At 44.6% G+C, this 23,202-nt stretch overlaps 1 protein-coding gene across 1 annotated transcript in view; it reads right to left on the reverse strand.

Annotated features, from left to right (window-relative positions):
• Positions 1 to 22,948, reverse strand: part of EPDR1 (ependymin related 1) — a 39,811-nt gene extending 16,863 nt beyond the window's left edge. Inside the window, exon 1 of the mRNA XM_075921740.1 lies at positions 22,545 to 22,948. Coding sequence (XP_075777855.1) covers positions 22,545 to 22,792 — 248 coding nt within the window. The 5' untranslated portion in view covers positions 22,793 to 22,948. The remainder of the gene's footprint in view (positions 1 to 22,544) is intronic.
• Between the last annotated feature and the right edge of the window lie 254 nt (positions 22,949 to 23,202).

A 23,202-nucleotide genomic window follows, 5' to 3' on the forward strand; every position in this document is an offset into this window, starting at 1 on the left:
GGCACTGCCCCCCCTGAAAGTATGAGTGAGTCCGGCCTGGGGATTCTATTGTGCTCCCCCCAATCCCCTCGAGTAGTTGCGAACTGTCTGTCTGGTAGACACACTCATGCACCCTGAGCACATTTAGCAGCCAGGCAGTTCGAAACTACAAACTGATACATCTAGTAATAATACAACTTACCTAATGAGAAAATACCAGACATGTTATATGTCTGGTATTTTTTCAGTTTGTTTTTTACGTGTTTATATTTTTGGTCTGTGTACCAGTCTCGCCCGACTGTACCTGCTGCCCCTCCCCCTTTTGGGAGGGGGGTAGCCTTAATGTCACCCGCACGCCCTTACTACAGGTCATTGGGGCGCTTCTCTAGCCTTGGCTTCTCCCCACGGCCGTGGGGCAGAGAAAAGGGGGGCCCGGGCCTAGGGCCCTAAGGACACGGAACAATCTAGCTCCGGTCCGGCTGACGGGTCATCCTGCCGTAACGCGTCAGCCCACCAGCCCTAAGGGACTCTGCCCTGGGCTGCTTCCTTTCCCCGCCCCCGGCCCTCCGGCACCAGGGGGCTCACCTTGCCTTTGGCCAACAGGCTGCCGGCGCTGCTTCACCCAGCAATCAGGGGATTGGTCCCACCTGCCGGTTGAGGCCCCCACCGGGCCTTTAGGTGCCGGCTCGCGGTGCCACCCCCAAACCTTCCACCCAACCACCCGTCCTCTCTCCCCCCTTCCCTTTGCCATGGCGGTGGCATTTTTAAGCGTCCCGCCGCTTACACCCTCCCTGACGTCATCGGCATGGGCAGGGGCGGGGCTGGCCGGCTCTGCCGCAGTTTTTCTGACGCGCGGGGCTCTCCAGGCGGGGGAATGCCCCCGCGCTATCCCTGCTCCTGTCACCACACTTTGGGCTTGCCGCCGGCACATCGGCCGGCTCCGTCAGCCCCGGCGCAGCATAAGAACACACCGCGCAGCGCCGGGCTGCCTCTGCCCAGATGCCGAGCAGCGCCTGCTCGGTGGGAGTTGCGGTGCGGGGCGATACTGCCCCGTCACAGTCTGCAAAAAACAGTACTGAAAAAAACGGGTTCCAACTAAAGTAAAAAATTTGGGAAATGCTGGTCTAACCAGCTTTCTGTCTGTCTTACACTCTATTTATCCAATCCATATTCTTTAACTTGATGGCAAGAATATTGTGGGTGACCATATCAAAAGCTTTGCTAAAGCTGGCACTGGGGGCTTTGGGAGGACCAGAAACAACTTATTTGAATATTCAGCATTTGATTAATGAATATGCAAATGAATGTTACTGGTCCTCCAAAAGTTTGTGAATGAATTTACTGGTCCCCGTGTCAAAAAGTTTGGGAATCCCTGACATATGGTTTACAAATAAATAATAAGAAGAGGATATTGCAGAACTAGAGGGTGTTTAGAAAGCAAGGAAAGCTCTTCTATCAAGAGGCTGAAAAGACTGGGATAGTTTATATTTACCATTGAAAGGGGATGATAAAAGTAAATAAATTAATGAATGATAGAGAGGAAATTGGAAACTTCTCCTTCTCTTACAATATAGGTAGAGGGAACATTCAATAAAATGAAAAGGTGGGAAATTAAAAATGGACAAAAGGAAGTACTCTTTCACACAATAGGTGATTTAACTGAGGAATTCATTGAACTTGATGAGATTCAAAAGAGACTGGACATTTATGTGGATATCAAGAATAGCCAGAGTTTTCAAAATCAATGAGGACAAGGGTTTAAGATTATCTCTAACTATTGGAAAGTAGGATGAGATCTATGTAGGGAGCAGATTAACCTGTATCTGCCTACTGTGGGATTCTTACACCTGCCTCTGAAACATTTCATACTGACCACTGTTGGAGATACGATACTGGACTGTGTGGACTTTGGATCCATTCCAATATATATAGCAAACCTTATGTGTCATGTGAGAAGGGAAATGCAGGATGTGGCCCATATACTAAGCTATATTTACTTGATCACATGCAACCGCCTTTTTATAGAAAGCTATTTCAGAACAGTTGATAATAAGTACACACTTTGAAACTGGGACTGTGTACTGCAGCTTCACACACAACTTAGCTTCAATACATACATAGGGACAGTTTGTTCTATTGAAGTCAATGGAACTGTGCTGATTTACCCTGGGAACTTGTCCCAGAGAACTTGTAGGGTATTTGAGTTCTTTGTTTTGGAAATTATGTATAAGAGTTTGTATGTGAACCAAACATTACACAAACTCTTCAGTGGATATGCATAACACAGGAGTTTGACAAAAGTCAAGGGAGAGCAATAGGTTCTTGTGGATCCTCAACTGCCTATTCTGATAGGACAAATATGTTTCCATGATGGAATTATCTCAGGAAAAATCCTTCTGTAGCTGTTTATTTGCTCAAGATTCCTCGTACAGGTATTTTCTTGGGGACGGGGCAATGCAGGCAGTTGTAATTATCATTCTAATATAAAAAACTAAAAAACACTAGCACTGTATTATTAAGGAACGTTGTAAGACAGGTCATTTTGAGTAATTAGCACAGAAGAGAAGTTATGTGCACTTGATTTTTCTGACATTTATTCAAAGCTTTGACTACAGTTTATTTTAAAATAAGTTTTGTGCAAGATGAACATTTACTTCAGTGAAAAAAAAATAAAGAAAGTTCTGGCTTTTTTGTCAGTTTTCTTTTTCAACATAAAAATAACTCTCCTTTGCCACATCCAGAGTTCTTTGTGCAGGTGTGTGTGTGTGTGTGTGTGTGTCTTGCCCATCCCTCTGTAGCAGAGAGAGAATATTGTGTGCATCTAACAAAGATGAGTTTATATGCCAGTGGATGGGCTCAAACCCACATAATTTGGTAAATTAAAATCCTAGGTCAAATTAACATTGATTAGATGTGCAAAGCAAAAAGTATCATGGGAGAGAAGGAGCTGAATGTGAGTGAGACAGGCAGCAACACAAAGAGACAGAATTCAGCCTTCGTAGTTAAGGGAAATGACACTATAGGCAATCACTGCAATAAGTAAGTGTAGTACAATATATAACAAGGAATTGGTAGGGTCATAGTTTTGGATCCATTTGTGATACTTACACTGAGCAGTTCCAAATCCATTGCACCCCATCTAGACTTAACAGTGATGAAGAGACAATACGCTCATCAGATCACCCAAATGCTGTCAGTCTCACTCAAGAAACCATTTTGGATGTCAATAACTTTGCAGTTGTTGTCCTGTCTCAATCCTCCTAACTGTAGGAAAGGCTACTGTGAAAGTAGTTATGGGCCTACTCCAGCTGCCCCTGGATTCCTTCAGTGTTGTACCTTGGTTCAAATGGTGGTATGAAAATGCACTGATATCAGTGGTTAATAATCTCCTTGTAGAAACGGACAAGATTTAGACGTCAGGGTTGCTGATATCAGCTCTACTGGCAGCTTCTTATACCAAGGTATTGCCATCTGTAGGATCTTGCCAGAGCAGCCCAAATGGCTTTTTCTGAGAGTTCCCAACATCTAATGCTGGGCAACTGCTCTTTCTCTTTCAGGGCCCTCACACAGCAGCTCTATAGGACTTATTCCATGTGCTTATGAAGCCACAGGAGAAGACTGTGAAATATGGGAAACTGAAGTTCTCCTGCACACTGAGGATATCCAGCTGTATGTGTCTTTTTCAATTAACCCAGATTACAATGTCTCGTTATTCCTCATATTCTCGTTATGCCTGAATGAGTTAAAGGCCTGGACAAAGTAGCCTGGCTAGAACTCTGCACAGACAAGATGGAAGTGATGCTTCTTGGCTCTGGGAGACATTTAAAGGAATGAGCAGAGGACTGCATATGCTGTTTGTTAAGGCAACATGCCTGCTTTTCATCAAAATGGTTCCAGGGCTTTGTTTTCCATGGAATCCATTGTATCTTTCATTAACCACAATTGGCTAGAAACTTGCGACTATTCCTCTGATTAGGAGGCCTTTCCACTGTCATCCACGCATTTGTCATGTTTATCACTGTTACCTTATTCAATGACCGTATCCTTGCTGCTGTACTGGAGATACATATAAAGGGCGCACACTGATTCCTAATCTTACCGTGGAAGAGATATACGAAGATAAGACAAGATGCACTGGGAGAGCACATTAGAATGCAGCATTACGGAGCTTATTTTGTTTTGTTTCACTGATTTCATTTTCATCACCTCTAACATAATACTGCGAGGAACAGACACAGGCTAGTATTAAGTTGCATTGTAGAAGAACTGAGGCTTTGGGAGTGAATCCTTTTAAGTATACTGTCCAGAATCTCTCACTTGTGGAGAATAGAGCTGGCTACCCATGGAATAGATCACTGTGAATACATAAATCTATTCTTAAGTCTTCCCATTGGCTTTGTGGTAATTTTTGAGGTCAGTTCCAGGGCTGCATCATAACCTTTAAAGCCCCAAATAGTCTGCAACCCAGCCATCTGAGACAGGGGTGCACAATAATTTTTAATGGGGGGGGCCACTCCAAGATTTTGGTAAGTGGTCAAGGACTGCACTTCTGTGGAGGGGGCGCGGGGTCTGGGATAGCAGTTGGGATGTAGAACGGAGTTTGGGATAGAGGGCTGGGGTGCAGGAGAGAGTGTGGAGTCTGATGAAGGAAAGGGTTAGATATGAGGCAGTGGCTTGGGGTGCAGGAGGGATTATGGGTGCAGGAAAATATTTTGGGGTGCAGGAGGAGGAAGTTGTTGCTTGGGAGAAAGGAAGAAAGGGGGTGCAGAGGGTTTGGGTGGTAACATGGGGCAGGGGGATGGGGTGCAGGATCCGGGAGGGGTATGTGTGCAGGAAAGGATACTGTCCTGGAGGAGGGCTGTAAGGAGGATGCAGGGTCTGGGAAGGAGTTGTGACCTGGAGGAAGTGGGGAGAGGTGATACAGAGGGTTTGGGTGGTGGCCTGGGACAGGCAGTTGTGGGGGTGGGATGCCAGAGGCAAGCTCTGGCTGGGAGGCACTTACCTAAGTGGCTCCCAGCCAGCAGCTCTGTAGGAACCTGAGACAGGCTCCCTTCCTGTGTGCTGGGTGGGCTGCTCCACATGGCTCTGCTCCAGCACAGGGGGGACGGAGGGAAATGAGGAGGTTTCATTCACTAGCCCTGCCGTCAGCAAAATTTCTCATCTCCTACTGGCAAGAAACTGGCCAATAGGAGCTGAAGGATTTTGCTAGGGGGTGGGGACAGCACACAAAGCTCTCTCCTCCCTGCCCAAATTGCCCAGACTGTATAGCAATTAGCAGCCTGATGTTTAAAGCAGCTGCAGCTGCTTTGCAGTAAGGGTGCCAGTGAGGCGGCTATGGACCAGATCCAGTGCCTTGGCAGGCCGATCCGGCCCGCTAGCCACCTCTTGCCCATCCCTGATCAAAGAGGAGGCTTCCTCTGGCTCTTTCCCTCAGTGACATTTAGATCAGCTGGAAGGTTCTTCCCTGTTTATTCTTGAGGTCAAACACTGCACAATCAGCTGCAGGGCTTTCTCCATAAAGGGCCCTTGCCTTGAGAATTTGCTTTCTTTGCGGGTCTGCCAAAACCTGAATGAGATTAATTGCACGATGTAAAGCAATGACATTTGGTTAGGTATCTTTCAGAGCATTTGTACTTTTTGATTCCTGTTTGATTTTAGTTCTGTCTAAAGAACAGCAGTTTTTCTCTATTACATTAAGAGTTGTAATGACAACAAGATATCTAGCTGCTATTGTGATAAATGTTAATAAGCTAATGAATAATAATCTTTGTTGTTGAAACCAATTTTTATTTTAAAGTCAATATGTAAATAGTAGGTAAATGAGAATTTTAAAAATATGTTTTTAAAGCATTTTCAAATTGTTTAGTGTTTGCTCTAAGGTTAATTGGAAAAATATATGTGACACAGAATTATTTCATATATTACCTGTTAATATACTACAGAAATTGACCATCACTGGTAAACAAACTGTTCTTAAAGACATGATTATCAGCTAAAACAGATTCTTAAAAATAGAAATGTATTTTATCCAAAATTATCCATTTTAATTGTATTAAAAAACAGGTGTAACTAAAAATCATGATTGACACTTTTATTTTTTATTCAAGGACAGTCCTAAGAAATAATAGCAAGGAAGACAAGACCTGTAAATAACAGTGGTATAAAAATACAGGACTAACATGGCTGAAAGTTTTCCACTGCTCAAGGAAAGGTCACTAGACCTACTGAATATATTTAGCCTACCCTATGCAGATTAAAACATCACAGAAATAGATTTACCATGTGGCATTGACATGACTACAAAACCAAAGTCTATGGCACAGGTAAGGCTGTCTAACTTTCCTGAAATGAAAAAGTCGGTAGCACATACCAGATGGGAAAAAAAAGAGTTTGCAATTCACTTTCTTCCATCAAAAAGAACTGATAATTTTTTGTATACATGCACTAGTGATTTACTTTTTCCTCCCAATAAACATTTCCTCCACTATGCCAACAAATATTCACATCAAAGTAACTTCCCTTTTGAGGTGGACAGATTATTATTATTTATAACCACCAAAAGTGTTCATATTGTAATTTTCTTGTATTTCCAATGGCAGGCACATTTAATAAAAAGTAATGACCACGATTTTTAAATAAAAAGTAGTGACCAGTGATTTTGAAAGTCACGTTTCTTGAGATGCCTGATTTTCATATAATTCAGCACTTTCTGAAAATCAAGTCCCTTTAATTTTCTCAGGTTAGCACCCAAAAATTAAGATGAAAATCTTCTAAAATCATTACTTACAGTTGAAAATCTTGGTCACTGGGCTTGCTTGTCTCTAACTGTTGTTTGCATTATTATCTATCCTAATATGCCAGAATAGAAACATTCTTATTAAGGGGCCTCTGCCTTACATTTTCAGGACTTCCAAAGTTTAGGCATTTCTGCCACATCCCTATTTCTTTACACACACATTCTCAAGGCTGTCTTTGGGATTCTTTTCTCAAAGGCTACACTCTTGCATCTGTGACTGAGTAGGTGAAAGTGTTACATCAGTACTAATCCTTTATTAACTAATACTGTTGAGACCTATCCCTCCAATCTCCCACACAGCTATCATGAATCTTTCTACATCTACATCAGGTCTTTCTACATCTGCAATTATTTACAGGTCCCATTTCATCACCCTCTCTATGCAGAACATATACACCAATAAACTTATCTTACTTTCCCTCCCCAGCTCCAGTGTGAGCATAAAGCCCAGACCTCCCAAAACATGTAAGGGCCATCACTCCAACGACTGTACAAATACCAGCATAATCTAGAATGAGCTGTAATCCATTTTCCAGAAAAAAATTAGGGCCTGATTTAAAGCCCAAGGGAATCAATGGAAAGAATCTTATTGAATTCAATAGAGTTAAATCAGGTCCTTATAACCTGTTACATATGGAGGACAAACAGCAGTTGAAAAAAATCTAAAGAGGCATTTGATTTACTTATCACAGATGCCTGTGTCCATTCAGTGACTAATGGGACAGGGGCAGAGAGAACATTGTTTGTTAAATCTTAATTTCCAAAATGTTTGTTTTTTACAAATTTAAGGTAATTTTGAATTTTCTGGTTTTAATGTTTTGGGATTTATTTTAGGCAAAGTAATTAAGAAGGAGGGAGAAAAATTGTTCTCCTTGGCCTCTGAGGATTGGACTAGAAGCAATGGGCTTAAACTGCAGCAAGGGAGGTAAAGGATGGACATTAGGAAAAACTTCCTGTCAGGGTGGTTAAACACTGAAATAAATTGCCTAGGGAGGCTGTAGAATCTCCATCTCTGGAGATATTTAAGAGTAGGCTAGATAGACATCTATCAAGGATGGAGATGGTACTGGGTCCTGCCATGAGGGCAGGGGACTGGACTCGATGACCTCTCAAGGTCCCTTCCAGTTCTAAGGGTTCTATGATTCTATGATAACAGAATACATCTTTACACCCTTGATCATAGCCATCTAAATAATCTGGTACATGTTCTTCCACATAAAAAGACGGTGTTGCACACACACCCTTTTGCCCCGACCAATCTTTAAAGTTAATTAGGTAACTTCTTAGAATAGTGGATTTCTCTGTGATCCACAGACCTCTGGGGGGCTGAAGATTATGTCTAAAATTTGCAAAGGGGTCCACACCTCTATTCAAAATTTTCAGAGGTCCCTAAATTTAAAAAAGGGGGGCTGAAAACTGTTGTTTTAGAGATATAAGATTTAAGAAAATGAAAGGGTTTTTTTTTCTCCTTGTAGTATTTTATTGTAACTGTATATCTCAAAGATGCCTTGCACTTCCCCAGAAAGTCATTTACACTTCAATACATTTTAGCAGGAAATAATATGAAGACCAGGTTGATATTAAAAGTGCATAATAATTAAAAGTAATGGGTAATTAAACATGGGTGAGTTGGCCTAATTTGATCCCAGAGTAAAAGACTTCAAGGGTATGTCTAGACTACATGCTTTTGCCGACAGAGACATGTAGATTAGGCTACCCGAAATAGTCAATGAAGTGGAGATTTAAATAATCCCTGCTTCATTAAAATAAACATGGCTTCCGCACTGTGCCGACAATCACTGATCCGCCACAGGACAGCAGTCTAGACGCGGATCTGTCGGCTGGAGAAGCCTTTGCCAACCGATCCCTTATGCCTCATGTCGGGTAGCCTAATCTACATGCCTCTGTCGGCAGAGGCATGTAGTCTAGACATACCCCAAATGTATAAATAGGTCATTTGTAGTTTTTTTTTTAATTCCCAAAACATATTTTACATTTATTGTGCCTATTGCTATAGCTTATAGCAATCAGAGTTCTACACCTTGTGTACTGTTGCCCATATGCCGGGATGCCAGATTACACTAGTTTCCGTCCATGAAGGGTTTTATTTTCCTACCAGTATTACTAAAGTGACATTCATTTAAGCAAGGGGACATGAAGTGAGGTGCATGCTCACTGAACACAACACTGACTAGGAGAGTCATGCACTCCCTTTGCATCCAATCAAAGCACTGCTATGGTTCAATCATCACATCCTGCAAATTCTAGGTACGCAAGTGCAGTCAGCAAAACTACCCTATCCTGGGAGACCATCTTGTTTATGGCAATCTAGCGGTCCACTGAGATGAAGGAAAGCCACTTATGCAGCCCATTCACTAGCGTATGTTGCCCATCACTGGCATATAGGCATCATAATTAAAGCAAAAATTACATAATTTTGGGTTTTTTTTAAATTTCAGCTAAAATACAAATAGGCATTTATTCAAACAATCAGTGCTTTAAATCCATACTAATATTTACAGAAATCAAGGAGGTCACCATCACCACCTCTAACAGTGGGGTATATATAAGTACTGTATAATGTAATTTATCGCTTACTACATCGTTTGTATCTATAGTAGAGCTTCCAAGATTGCTGTTTTGTTTCATTTCAAAAACATATATGCTGTCATACTTTGTGTTCATAGTCATAAGGTTTCACACCCAAGAATGTTATATATTTCATATAGTCATGGTTTAAATACAGTGTAACAAAAATGAAAACAAATCTACACGTAAAAACATGAGTAAATATTAATAAAATATGCAACTGCCCGAGTTCCGACCCCCCGCACTTACAGCCATTTTTTTAAGAGCGGAAGGGACTGAACCCCCCTTCCGCCCCCCGACTTATGTCCTCGGCCCGCATTTACGACAGCGAACGGCACCTATCATAAATGAAGGTTCAAGTTACGATGTCCCCGACTTGTGACGCTTCCCCAGGAACCAATCGTGTCACAAGTCGAGGGATGCCTGTATTGCAAAATTAGTCTTTACATATGGAGTCAAGATCTAAACTGTTGCTTGTGCATATTCACACATGGTTATAGACACAGACATTTCAAACACTCGATGAAGTAAAAGGAAGCAGCTCATCTGCCCAGCTCTGATGTACCTCCATACTATGTCCACAACTGGATGAATGCGCCTCGTCACCTAGTGCACTGGGGGACCTCACTGGCAGAGATTAGCCCCATCTTCCTTTAGTCCTTATAGGTTCCCATTCTAATTTCCTCCTCATTGTTACTAGTGCAAGGCACACTAGAAACATCTTGACTCTTCTAAAACCTTCTCAGTTATATAGGGCAGATCTATATTAAGGGGACAAGTCGATCCAATCTACGCAATTTGAGTTACATTAATAGAGTAACTCAAATCAATGTAGCTTAGATCTTCTTACCGCAAGGTCCACAATGCACAGGGTTGACAGAACAAACTCTCCTGTTGACTCCTTTTTCTCATCTCAATCTGGTGGAGTAACATTGCTGACAGGAGAGTGACCGGTGGTTGATTTTGTGAGCCTTCACTAGATCTGCTAAATTGACCCTTGGTGGATCAATAGCCATAGTATCAATCCACACCATCATGAAGATATACCCATAGTCAATGTTACTTTGCATTCTTTTGTAATGCATGGAAAATAACACAGCAAACTGATTGTGTGAGGGGAAGATAAGTAGAGGATGGGTTATGTATATGTGCCTGTAAACATATCAGGAAACTCAGAAGTCTCCATGAGCCACAGTGTAAGAAATAATGAATATGTATTTATAACAGTAGGTGTAGGATACCGAATTTGGATTAAGTTAAATTATAACAATTCCTGATAATTTATGGAAACAGGTTTTCCAAATAATAAAAAAAAACCTTAAGAAGGAGTCATATTCATGCAGAATGAGTATATTTTCCAGAGCTGTATGCCTAAAAGTGTGACAGAAACACAATATTCTGGCACAAAAAGTATTTGAATATAATAGAAACCACAGATGCTAAAGATAGAAGAAAGTAATGAAACTGAGTACAACAAATATCTTTCCTTGCACTCACTGTTCTTCCACACAAGCTTTCAAAAGTTTTAGCATTGTCATGTACATCATTACACTTTTAAGCTTTTCAGGCGAAACATAGCTTCTCCACCTCAAAAACATAACTTTTCTATGATATAATTATATATTTCCTAATGAGAGAGAGAGAGAATGGAATCCACCACTTTGAAGAAGCCTGACACAAAGTCTATGCATCAACTTCCCCCTTATTTGGAGGGCTAATGTGGGACTGACATGTGGGCAGAATTCATATTAGCTTTCTGCACAAGACTAAATTCCATGTAAAATGTTTTAAAGAACTCAGCAAAGAGTGACAATTTTTTCTGCACTGTTGTATGCAGAGCTCCCTGATTCTAAATGAAGTATCAACCTTATCTTGAACTCCTGCAAGGAGGTGACAGAAGGAAGCTGATAGATTTTGCTATGCTAAATATGAAAGTTCAAAAACTGACAGAGAAACAGATGGACAAGATTAATGCCTGAAACCTGAGTGGACAGTTTTGTAACCTGTGGTCTTCATAGCCATCTTGTATTGTTTTCTTTCTGTAATTAGTCACAGGTTTAGAACAGGAATGCAGAAAAAAAGCTGAATTATTTTCTTCTTTTCCTGTTGGAAACTGGTGCCATTTAATGATGTGGCATTTTATAACGAAAATCTCAAGAAGAATTCCATTAGTTCTCAGAACAACTTCCATAAAAACATTTAAATCATAGTAGACACTTTTGGATACTAGGTACAAAAACATTTCATCTTGAATAAAGCTCATGATAAACAGAGTGCTTTTAACAGATATGCAAGGATTTGGGATAACATTTTATATTAGTTACATAGGACCAGACTGTTATTTTTCTACCCCTGCAATAAACCCCATTGCCAACTCTGTCCACATATCTATACAAGCAACACCATCACTGGACCTAACCACATAAGCCACAACATTAGAGGCTCATACAAATGCACATCCACTGATGTCATATATGCCATCAAGTGCCAACAATGCCCCTCTGTCAAGTATATTGGCCAAACTGGATAGTCTCTATGACAAAGGATAAATGGACACACATCAGATATTAGAAATGGTAACACACATAAACCGGTGTGGACAGGTTTTAGCCTGCCTGGACACTGAATCATGGATTTAAAAGTAGGCGTTCTTCTACAAAGGAATGTCACGATCGGATTACAGAGAGAGAGTGTGGAACTGACCTTAATATGCAAATTTGACATTGAACAAAGACATTAACCAGATGGCCCATTATAAAACCAGCCTTCCTTACATGTAACCCCTCAATTACATCAAAAGCTAAGTATGGGGCACTTCCAGCCTACTCAACTAGCCTCATTAGCACCAGCACTACAATTGATAGGTACTTTTTTTAACCTCTCCCTTCTTTTTTTCTATTATAATTCTGGGTCCCCCTTTTTTCTCCACTCAAGCTCATCTGAAGAAATGGTTTTTGCCCACAAAAGCTCATGGTACTATATATATTTTGTTAGTCTCTAAGATGACACAGGAATAGTTGTTGTTTTTAGAGTTACAGACTAACAGAGCTATTCCTCTGAGACTTAGTCAAGACAGTTAAGGCCAAAGCTGATTGCGAAAAGTTACAAGGACATCATCCAAAATTGGGTAACTGGGCAACAAAATAACAGATTAAGTTCAACACTGATAAGTGCAAAGTAATGCACACTGGAAAAAATTATCGAAACTACACATACATAATGATAGTTTCTAACTTAGCATTATTACTCAAGAAAGAGATTTTGGAGCCATTGGGAATAGTTCTCTGAACAGTTCAGCTCAACATGCAGCAGCAGTGCATGGTCAAAGTGGGTCTCACAGGGTATGTCTACACTACCACCCTAGTTCGAACTAGGGTGGTAATGTAGGCAAACAGAGTTGCAAATGAAGCCCGGGATTTGACTTTCTCGGGCTTCATTTGCATAAAGCCAGGCGCCACCATTTTTAAATGTCCGCTAGTGCGGACTCCGTGCCGCGCGGCTACACGCGGCACGGACTAGGTAGTTCGGACTAGGCTTCCTCGTTTCACGAGGAGTAACGGTAGTTCGGACTAGGAAGCTTAGTCCGAACTACCTAGTCCGTGCCGCGTGTAGCCGCGCGGCACGGAGTCCGCACTAGCGGACATTTAAAAATGGCGGCACCCAGCTTTATGCAAATGAAGTCCGGGAAATTCAAATCCCGGGCTTCATTTGCAACTCCGGTTGCCTACATTACCACCCTAGTTTGAACTAGGGTGGTAGTGTAGACATACCCATGCAGATATCTTGGCCCTCAGGGCAGGGGCAAGTCATTCGCAGAATTTTAGGAACATGGCCTTGAGCTTGTGGAAGTTCTGCAGCCACTGCTGATTGTCCCCTCTCTGCATCATAAGTCTGAGCTTGTCTCCCAACGTGAGAACCAGGTGCACTAGCATGAGCGCCAGGACTTGCCCGAGCAGGACCTCAATGCTACACTGAGCTTTGTCCTTGTCTTTTTCCCAGCAGAGCAATGTGCATACACTGTTGAAGTACGGCACCATAAGACACACCATAACACACATGAGCATGACGATGCTTTCCAGCACCCTGGACTCCATGCTCGCAGTGCTCTGGCATCCGCACGGGCAACCGAGGCACCAAAAGGCATGAACACACTGCATCCCCTTTATCTCGTGTGAGGGGTAAGGGACTAGAGGAAAGCCTTATGGGATGCAGCCAACATGAGCCCCCCTAACCACCCACTGCCAAGTTTTGTTCCCAGTGGACACCGGAAGCATAGTCCAGGCTGCCAAGCTACCTGCAGTGCCTTTCTCCGTGAGTCAGCAGTAGGCTCCATAATGTGGACATGCTACTTCAGATAACATTTGATTCTTGACCCCTACTGAGGATACAGACCTTTGCCTTCTCAAATTTGGATGCCCAGGAATCAACCATGTTAGATTCAACCTTATCTCATAGAGTAGATGTGTCCTATAATACTTATGGAGCACTGCCTTCTTCCTTGAGCACCACTTTTTAGTTTAGGGTACATCTACACAGCAGGGCTAAGGTCAAGTTAGGCTACATGACGTCAGCTATGTCAACTGTATAACTTAAGTCAAAATAACTTAACTCGATTTTTGGTGCTGTCTACACAGCAGGAAGTTGAATGATGAACACTCTTCCTTCAACTTCCCTTACTCCTCATGAAATGAGTGTTACCATGAGCAACAATAAGAAGTCCTCCAGCTCGACATTATTTTGAAATAAAGCCTTGTAGTGTAGATGCACACTATGGGTATGTCTACACTACCCCGCTAGTTCGAACTAGCAGGGTAATGTAGGCATACCGCACTTGCAAATGAAGCCCGGGATTTGAATTTCCCGGGCTTCATTTGCATAAGCGGGGAGCCGCCATTTTTAAAACCCCGCTGGTTCGAACCCCGTGCAGCACGGCTACACGGGGCTTGAACTAGGTAGTTTGGACTAGGCTTCCTATTCCGAACTACCGGTATACCTCGTAGGAAGCCTAGTCCGAACTACCTAGTTCGAGCCCCGTGTAGCCACGCTGCACAGGGTTCGAACCAGCGGGGTTTTAAAAATGGCGGCTCCCCGCTTATGCAAATGAAGCCCGGGAAATTCAAATCCCGGGCTTCATTTGCAAGTGCGGTATGCCTACATTACCCTCCTAGTTCGAACTAGGAGGGTAGTGTAGACATACCCTAAGTTATTTCAGAATAATGTCAGTTATTCCGAAATAACGCTGCTGTGTGGACGTACCCTTAGATATTTGTAATTCACCACCAATTCTGACTTGGGAAAGTAGTACAGAGGCTGTAGTGTATACAGGGCTCAGAGATTCTCAGGTTTTTGCTATTGTCATCAAATCCTGCTCTGTTCATGGTTAGATTTCATAGTGTTGAAAACACCCGAGTCCTGTCCACACTATAGCTTCTGCCATTGCTACCAATGATGAAGCTGCACTGGGGGTAAATTATGGGACCTAAGTAAAGTGTTTATAATCCATGCTTGAATAAAAGTAGTTCTGATGTATAGTATTTGGTCCTCTGAAGATAAATGTAATGTTGCCGGTCTGTGTGATCTTAATTACATCAAACCTCAAATTCAATTCTAGACTACTCCAGATGGGTGTTTTTCTAATCTGCTCTTAAATAGCTCCAACCTCCCTAGACAATTTATTCCAGTGGTTACCCATCCTGGAAGTTACATTTTTTTCCTAATGTCGAATCAAGGCCTTCTTTGCTGCAATTTCAGAGCATTGTTTCTTTCCTGTCTTCAGAGATAATGAACAATTTTTCTCCCTCCTTCGTGTAACCACCTTTTAGATACTTGAAAACTGTTATCATGTCCCCTCTCAGTCTTCTCTTTTAAAGACTAAACAATATCATTTATTTCAATCTTTCCTCAGAGGTCGTTTTCTAGACCACTGGTTCTCATCCTGGGGCTTGGAGCCCCCTGGCGGGCCACAAGCAGGTTGCAGGGGGTCTGCCAAGTAGGGCCAGAATTAAGCACTTGCTAGGGCCAAGGGCAGAAATACAAAATCCTGCCACATAGGGCTGAACCTGAAAGACTGCAGCCCAGAACCTGGAGCCCTGGGCTGAAGCCTAAACAATTTAGCTTTGTTCCTTTGGCATAGGGCCCCAGGCAAGTACCCTGCTTGCTACCATTTTGCCCTTTTATGGACAAAACCAGTTGTGGTGGCACAGGTGGACCGTGGAGTTTTTATAGCACATCAAGCTGGACCTCAGAAGGAAAAAGGTTGAAACCTGTTCAAGACTTTTCATTACTTTTATTGTCTTCTCTGGAATTTTTCCAATTTGTTCACATCCACGTGTCCAAAGATCCCCTGAGAACCACAGAGTTCCAAACACCTCAGGAATGGCAGGTGAAGCTATGGGTAAAATTACCAAAGTGCCTAAAAGACTTAGAAGCCTAGGTCATATTTTCAAAAGTGTCTTAGAAACTTAGAAGCCTAATTGTTACTTAAGTTAGTAAGTTCTTGTCAGCTTTGAAAATGGGACTTAGGTGCCTAAGTCATTTAGGCAATTCTGAAAATGTTATCCATAGGCACATTTTATTTTCCTAAATGTTGAGTAGCAGAAACCATTCTCAAAACCAAGTCTGAGAAATAAGTTTTCAGTCCTTCAGTGTTGTGAGCTCAATGACTTAGCTTGTTAAGTCATCCTAATGCACAAGAAACAAAAGCAATTACATTATTTTAACAGGTCGGACATCACTGTTTTTCTCTTTACGACTGCACATTCTTACACAATTAAGAACTGGATCAAGATAAATTAGACACACCTGCCCACACTGTTTATTTTGAAAAGTGATCATCTATTCTCTGGACAAATGCTGCTATATTTGCCCCTGACCATATGGTTCTTCTTATCAGTCCAGGAAAAGGATTGACACAAGTATGCAGACAGGCTACAGGAGTGCAGGATGGACTTCCCTAATCATAGCCTTGATTCTCCTGTACAGCACTAGAAGTTTTTGTTCTCAAGTCAAAGAGTTAAGCAAATTAATAATTTGTGTCTGTCCCTTGCAAATACCACTGAGACCAGAGAAATTATCAATAATCACTTCTGTTACTAAAGCAATACTGTCCTAATTTTAATAGTTCAATTTTTTACCCTTCATTATTATTGTCATTATTATAAGTGCAAAAAGGCATTGACCATATTGGGGTCCCGTTGAGCTAGGCACTACAGAAACATACCATAAATTGCAGTTCCGGTCCCAAAGAGTGTATTGCTCATAATACAGTTACAGAAGGTTGAAAATGAATTTTCCTTCTCTCTTGATGATGCTGACCATTCTGTAAATTCAATATTTTTCTTGTACTTCTTTATGGAGCATATAGGTAAAATACCACCTGAGCTTATTCTCCAATGCCTCACTGACTCACCCTATTACTTTTGCTTAGATTGGCTCATCTGCCCCTCATATGTTTTCTTTCATTCATAACTGAGATATATTGCCTGTGTGACTGCCTCGGACACCCCATGAAATATCCTACAAGACAAACATGAAGTTCTGGATTGAAATCCTGGCCCTGGTGAAGTACTAATGTTTGGTATTGACTACAATGACTTCCCCTGATCTGCAGTGATGTGGCCTTTAAATCTAAATCCATCTTTAAATCTAAAGAGATCATATTAAAACGAAACAAATGCCTCAAGCCCCAATCTGTAAACTAGGGATAATGAGACTTCCTTCCTTTATATAGTGCTTTTCATCCAGGGATCTCAAAACACTTTAAAAGAGTTGGGCATTACTGTTACTGCGCACCCACGCACACACACATTGAGTCTGAGCCGGATTCAGCATGTGCTGATGTAACACAGAAAGTTGTCACTGGGCAGGATCAAACTAGGGATGTTAAAGACTAGTTGACTATCCGATAAGCAAATACTTATCGGATAGTCAGTCGACTATTCGATTCCTCCCCCCCCCCCCCACGCGCTCATACTGAGATGTCAGCACTACCCAAGGGGGGTGGATAGGCTGAGTTTTAGAAAGCAGGGGGCCCACAGCATTCCAGCAACAGTGGTCCCTTCAGGCAAGTAGCTGAGAGTTCAAAGGGGCAGCACCGCACAGCTGAGCCCAGCATCAGCTGTGCAGCACTGCGCTCATGGAGCCTGCGGTCAGCTGGAGAGTCCCCAGCTGATCCCAGGTTCTGGGGAAATGGAACCCAGGGTCTGATCCCAGGTTCTGCTGAAATGCCACGCGGAGCCCGGGATCAGCTTGGGACTCCCCAGTGCACCACAGGTTCTGTGTGGCATTTCCCCAGCACCCAGGGTCAGTTGGGACTCCCCAGCTGACCCCGGTCTCCATGCGCAGTGCCGCACACCTGATCCCGTGAGCCTGGAGACTCTTGTGCATTTCAAAGCTGGCACCCTGGTGCAGCCCAGAGTCAGCAGGACTTCCCACTGGCCCAAGGCTACATGTAGAGTTCTGCATTCCTCCTTTGAAATGTACAAGAGCACCAGAGGGTGCTCTTGTGCTTTTCAAAGTGGCAGCGCAGCATGGAGCCCAGGGTCAGCGGGGGACTCAGAGACCCTAGTAGGGGCTCTTGATCATTTCAAAGGAGGAATGCAGAAGTGCCTATCGACTATAGTTGAATAGTCAATGGAAATTCCATCAACTACTTGACTAGTGAGTTAACCACTAGTTAATATCCTTAGATCAAACCTGAGGCCTCTGGGCAAACTCTTCCTCCTTAGGGCCACATCTCGGTATGGAAATTGTATGCAGAGCTCACAAAATTGGTTCCAGGGTCCAGGGGCTACAGCTGGAAGTACAGGCTCTGTAATGGGACCAGAAATGAGGAGTACAGGGTGCAGGAGGGGGCTCAGGACTAGGACTGAGATCAGAGGGCAGGAGGGGACTCTCACCTGGGATAGGGTACTGGGGTTATGGCTGTGGGTGCAGGCTGGGAATAAGGAGCTTGGGCTACAGGAGGGTGCACTGTACTATTATCAGAGGGTTTGGAGGGCGGAAGGGGGATCAGGGCTGGGGGGCTCAGAGGAGCAGAATCTGGGCAGCACTTAACTGAAGTGGCTCTTGAAGGCAGCAGCCCCTTCCCCTCTGGCTCCTATGTAGAGGCGGAGTCACACAGCTCTGTGCACTACTCCATCTGCAGGAACCTCCGCCACAGCTCCCATTGGCTGCGGTTCCCAGCCAATGAGAGCTGTAGAGCTGGCACTCCGGGCAGGGGCAGCATGTAGAGCTCCTGACTGCCCTGCTTCCGGGAGCTGTGCAGGAACATTGCTGCACATACAGAGAAAGGCAAGGCAACCTCTAGGAACACTAGAGTGGGGCAAGGTCCTGACTCCTCTCCCCATGAAAGCTCAAGGGTTGGATTGAAAGGTCTGAAGGGCCAGATGCAGTCCTCGGACCGTAGTGTGCCCACCCACACGCTACCACAAAAGCTAAATACCACACAGGCTCTAAGGCTGTAGAGCAAACTAATTAATTTCTCCCTAAGGGTATGTCTATACTACCAGGTTATTTCGAAATAAGTTCTTTCAAAATAATAACTCCCGAAATAACTATTTTGAAATGAACTTATTCCTCTTCACAAGCGGGAGCTATTATTTCGAAATAACAAGCCTATTAATTTGAAATAACAGGCTTGGTAGTATGGATGCTCTGCTTGTTCTTACAGTTATTTTTATATAACTCCCCAGTGTAGACATGCCCTGAGTGGCCTCAGTGCCACTAGATGGAACAGAGAATCACACCCTGAAGGTATGTGGGTTACATTAACATGAGCGAGCTATTAGTTTTTAACTGAGGTTTAGACATACCCTAAGAAGCAAACTGCCTGGCTATTTAAGCAGTTTACTGAGGGCACTGTAGCTGAAGTGAGTATGAAAATTCCACGATTTTTTAAGTTTTATTTTTAAACATATATCTACATGGAAAGCCCAATTTTAAGCATATATGTACATGGAAAGCCCTAATAAATCCAGTCCTTACTATGGCTACAATCCTGGAAACAGGCAGATGCTTTGTAACTTCTCACTGAAATCACCAAACTTTAGAGGGGCTGGGCATTGGCACATGAACAGTTTGCAGGATTAGGGCCCATATTTGTAGGATTTAAAAAACATTTTGCTATTTACAATTTAATTAAATCTTTGGCCAGCACTGATTACAGCATTTTAACTACATCTGATGTGAGTAAAGTTTGCATATTGCTGGATCATGGGAAATGTTACTAAAACTTCTCTAGAGGATTGCATAGCAGTTTTGTTTGTTTTTGTAATCACTGCCTGCTCCTAATTACCTTTCACTTGCCAATAACAAAGCAGAGGTTGGAAGAAAACTTTTTTTTCAATAGTCTGGACAATTCCTTTTGATTTTAATTTCTGATGCCTTTGGGACATGAAATGTCTCACTATGTCCAAAGTAAAATGAAGTTGTGATCAGGTACAACCAGAGAACTTCTAAAATGCAAGCAAAATGTGCTAAAAAAACACCATATTAAAACTCGGAGACACTAGTCTCATATGTATTAATTATTATTGGGGGGAAATGAACCAGTAATATTCACAAGCTGCCACTGACATAATAAACTATGGCTGTGTCTATATTGGCACCCTTTTCCGGAAAAGGGATGCTAATGAGACCAGTCGGAATTGCAAATGCCGCGGAGGATTTAAATATCCCCCGCGACATTTGCATGAACATGACTGCCGCTTTTTTCCGGCTAGGGGCTTTGCCGGAGAAAAGCGCCAGTCTAGACGGGATCTTTCGGAAAATAAACTCAGGAATAAGAGATCTTCTGGAAAAGGCTTTATTTTCTGAAAGATCCCATCTAGACTGGCGCTTTTCTCCGGCAAAACCCCGAGCCGGAAAAAAGCGACAGCCATGTTCATGCAAATGCCGCGGGGGATATTTAAATCCCCTGCGGCATTTGCAATTCCGACTGGTCTCATTAGCATCCCTTTTCCGGAAAAGGGTGCCAATGTAGACACAGCCTAAATGTATTGAGCATGGACATGACTTAAATCCCTGATGGCTCTTTTCCTGTCACTTGTTTTGATACCTGTATAAGTATCTGTCACCATGAAATGACAGCTCAGTTCATTTAAAAGGCTCTTTCTGGCTTCTCCTTTAACTTCTATACCACCTCCCCTTTCCTTTCCGCAGGAAAAAATACATAAATGCATAAATGTAATGGGTACAGGGGAAGTCTTCTGTCACTATCCACTATCCTGAAATCACCTCATATCATTGTGCTATATACACCCATCGCTGGTCATATCTGTATAAAAACACAAGGCCACATACTGCTCTCCACTAGGCCAGTATAAAGCCAGAGAAACATCACTGACTTAAACTAAGTTACTTCTGATTTACACTGGGGTAAATGAAAGCAAAATCTGAACCAGGGAATCCACTAACCGGTTGGAGTCCAATTTTGGGGAATGGATCTAAAGTGAACTACAGAAACTTCCAACACAATTTACTTTGGCTGAAAATAATGATTTATTTATGTAATTCTTTGGGCAGGCTCACAGTACAAAATGTTAAAGCTGTGTGGCCTAGGAGGCATAAAATATATAATAACTAAGCATATAGCGACAGAACGATAAACAACTTAAAATGTAAACCCTGGGGAAAATAGGAGGTGAGAAGGAAAAAAACCCACATCCCCTGCCTGCAAATTGACTAATGTGCAGGTGGTGGGATGGGTGGAATGGAATCTTTCTCTCTCTGGGCATTTCTTTATGACTATAAGTACTGTTTTGGCTGGGACAGTCCCTTTTCTAAGCCCTGTCCTAGCCATCATAGGCAACTTGTAGCACCCAAGAGGTGCACTGCTCCTCTGTGCCCCTGCCAAAATTTTGATTGCTAAATGGGATGCTCCTTCATGCCCCCTCCCTGTTCTTCTGGGTGGTGCTCCCCACACCCTCTGCACCTTTCTCCCCTTGCAGGCACCAGTCACCTATATTACCTATCCTTTTTTTTTCTTCAAAAAGGAGCCATTTGTCTAGTTTGCTTTTGCCAACTCGTTCAGCTGGCAAAAGCAAATAGGACAAATGTCCACTTTTGTAAAAATTAAAAAGGGGGGGGGGAGAGGGTGCTTGCTCATACTGAGATGTCAGCCCCCACAGGGAAACGGGGAGGCTGAGTGAATGCAGCGGGCCTACAGCATTTCAGCAATAGTGGTTCCTTCAGGCAAGCTGCTGAGCATCCCCTTTTCTCTTTGAGAATTTGACCACTCTAGTGTAGAATAATAGAATTCTAGGGCTGGACTAGATCTCAGGAGCTCATCGAGTCCAGTCCCCTGCGCAAAGCAGGACCAACCCCAACTAAATCCAATTATAGCACTTTTTAGGCAGGTCTGGATTAAGGCATGGGCTAGCCGGACAGCTACCCAAGGCGCCAACCTATGGGGGGGGGGAGGGTGCCTGATGCTATCAGGTGCCATGCACCCAGTTCCCAGATCACAGGCTGCAGCAGCTCCCAGCAGCCACCCTGCAGCGGTCGCCCAGGGCGGGGGCCACATTAAACCCCGCAGCGCCAGCCAGCAGCGCCCTTCCCCCCGCAGCCGCGGGGCCCTGCACAGCCAGGCTCAGTCTGCCAGGGGTGGCTCCAGGCTGCACACCAGCAGCAGTAGTAGGCTGGTCTGGGCACGTGCGTCCTGCTGCCGCCAGCTCCTTGCTTCCTCCCCCAGGCGCCGGGCAGGGGGCGGGGCCACACCTGCACCCTCCCCCAAACCGGGGCGCAATTAAACTGTCTGTCCGGGGTACTGGAATGGCTCGGTCCGGCCCTGCTTGGGGGGGGGGAGAGACTCTGAGTCTGTGCCCCCCTCTGTATCTGTGTCGCATGCCCTGCCTGGAGCTCAGTGGGAATAGCCACTGGCTTCCCTGGGCTCTGACTCGGGCCCTTGGTGCATGGGAAGGCTTTGCCACACCCAGCCCGGCTCCAGCAAGAGCGCTCCGCCCTCCACGGCCCGCGCTGCCCGGCCGAGGGGAGGTCAGGGCAGGCCTGCAGAGCCAGGGCACGGAGCTGGCTGCCCAAAGGGGGGGGGGGGGGAATTTCCCGCCCAAGCCCCTGTCCCAGAAGCGACTGGCTGGAAGGCTGCTCTCTCACCCCACCCCTGCAGGGCGGGGCCGGCCGAAGCCTCTGCCCCGGAGCCGCGCGGCGCCCGGCTCGCACTCACTTCTTGCAGGGGATGAGCCCCTTCCTCTCCTCCAGCACCCGGAGGCGCTGGTTGCTGCCGTCGTACGACACCACGGCCCGGGTGTTGCGGCCGCTGCTGTGATCGTAGGCCACCGTGCGCCCTTCCCACTGCAGCGGCGCCTGGCACGGGCTGGGCGGCTGCGGGGCGGCCCGCGGGGCCCAGCGGCCCAGGCACAGGAGGCCGCCCAGCAGCAGCAGCAGCGGCCTCAATCCGCCGCCGCGAGCCATCCCGCGCCTCTCTGCCCGCTGCTGGGGCTGCCGCTGCGCTCGCTGCCCGGCCCCCGCTGCTGCGCCGCCGTCCTGGGCCGGCGAAGGCGGGACTGCGGCAGCGCCAGGCGCCGAGCCAGGGCGAGCGAGCCCTGCAAATGCTGCAGTCGGGAGCGAGGCGCGGCGGCCGGGCTGAGCAAGGGCGGCTGCTGTTGGAGCGCTCCCTCCTGCCAGTGGGGGCCGCCGCCTGCAGCCAGCGGGGCATCGCTTCCTTACAGCACGCGTGTGGCGTTGGGAGCAGAGGCTGCCCACCCAGCTAGGGCCCTGCCGTCAGACAGTATCCCCCCTACTGCACTGTATTCCAGGCTCATCCAGCTACACAACTGGAGCCTGCAGCCAGCGATCATTTACACGGCACGGTGGGAAAGGAT

This window comes from Pelodiscus sinensis, chromosome 2 (genome assembly GCF_049634645.1).
Source record: "Pelodiscus sinensis isolate JC-2024 chromosome 2, ASM4963464v1, whole genome shotgun sequence".
NCBI classification, from domain to species: domain Eukaryota; kingdom Metazoa; phylum Chordata; order Testudines; family Trionychidae; genus Pelodiscus; species Pelodiscus sinensis.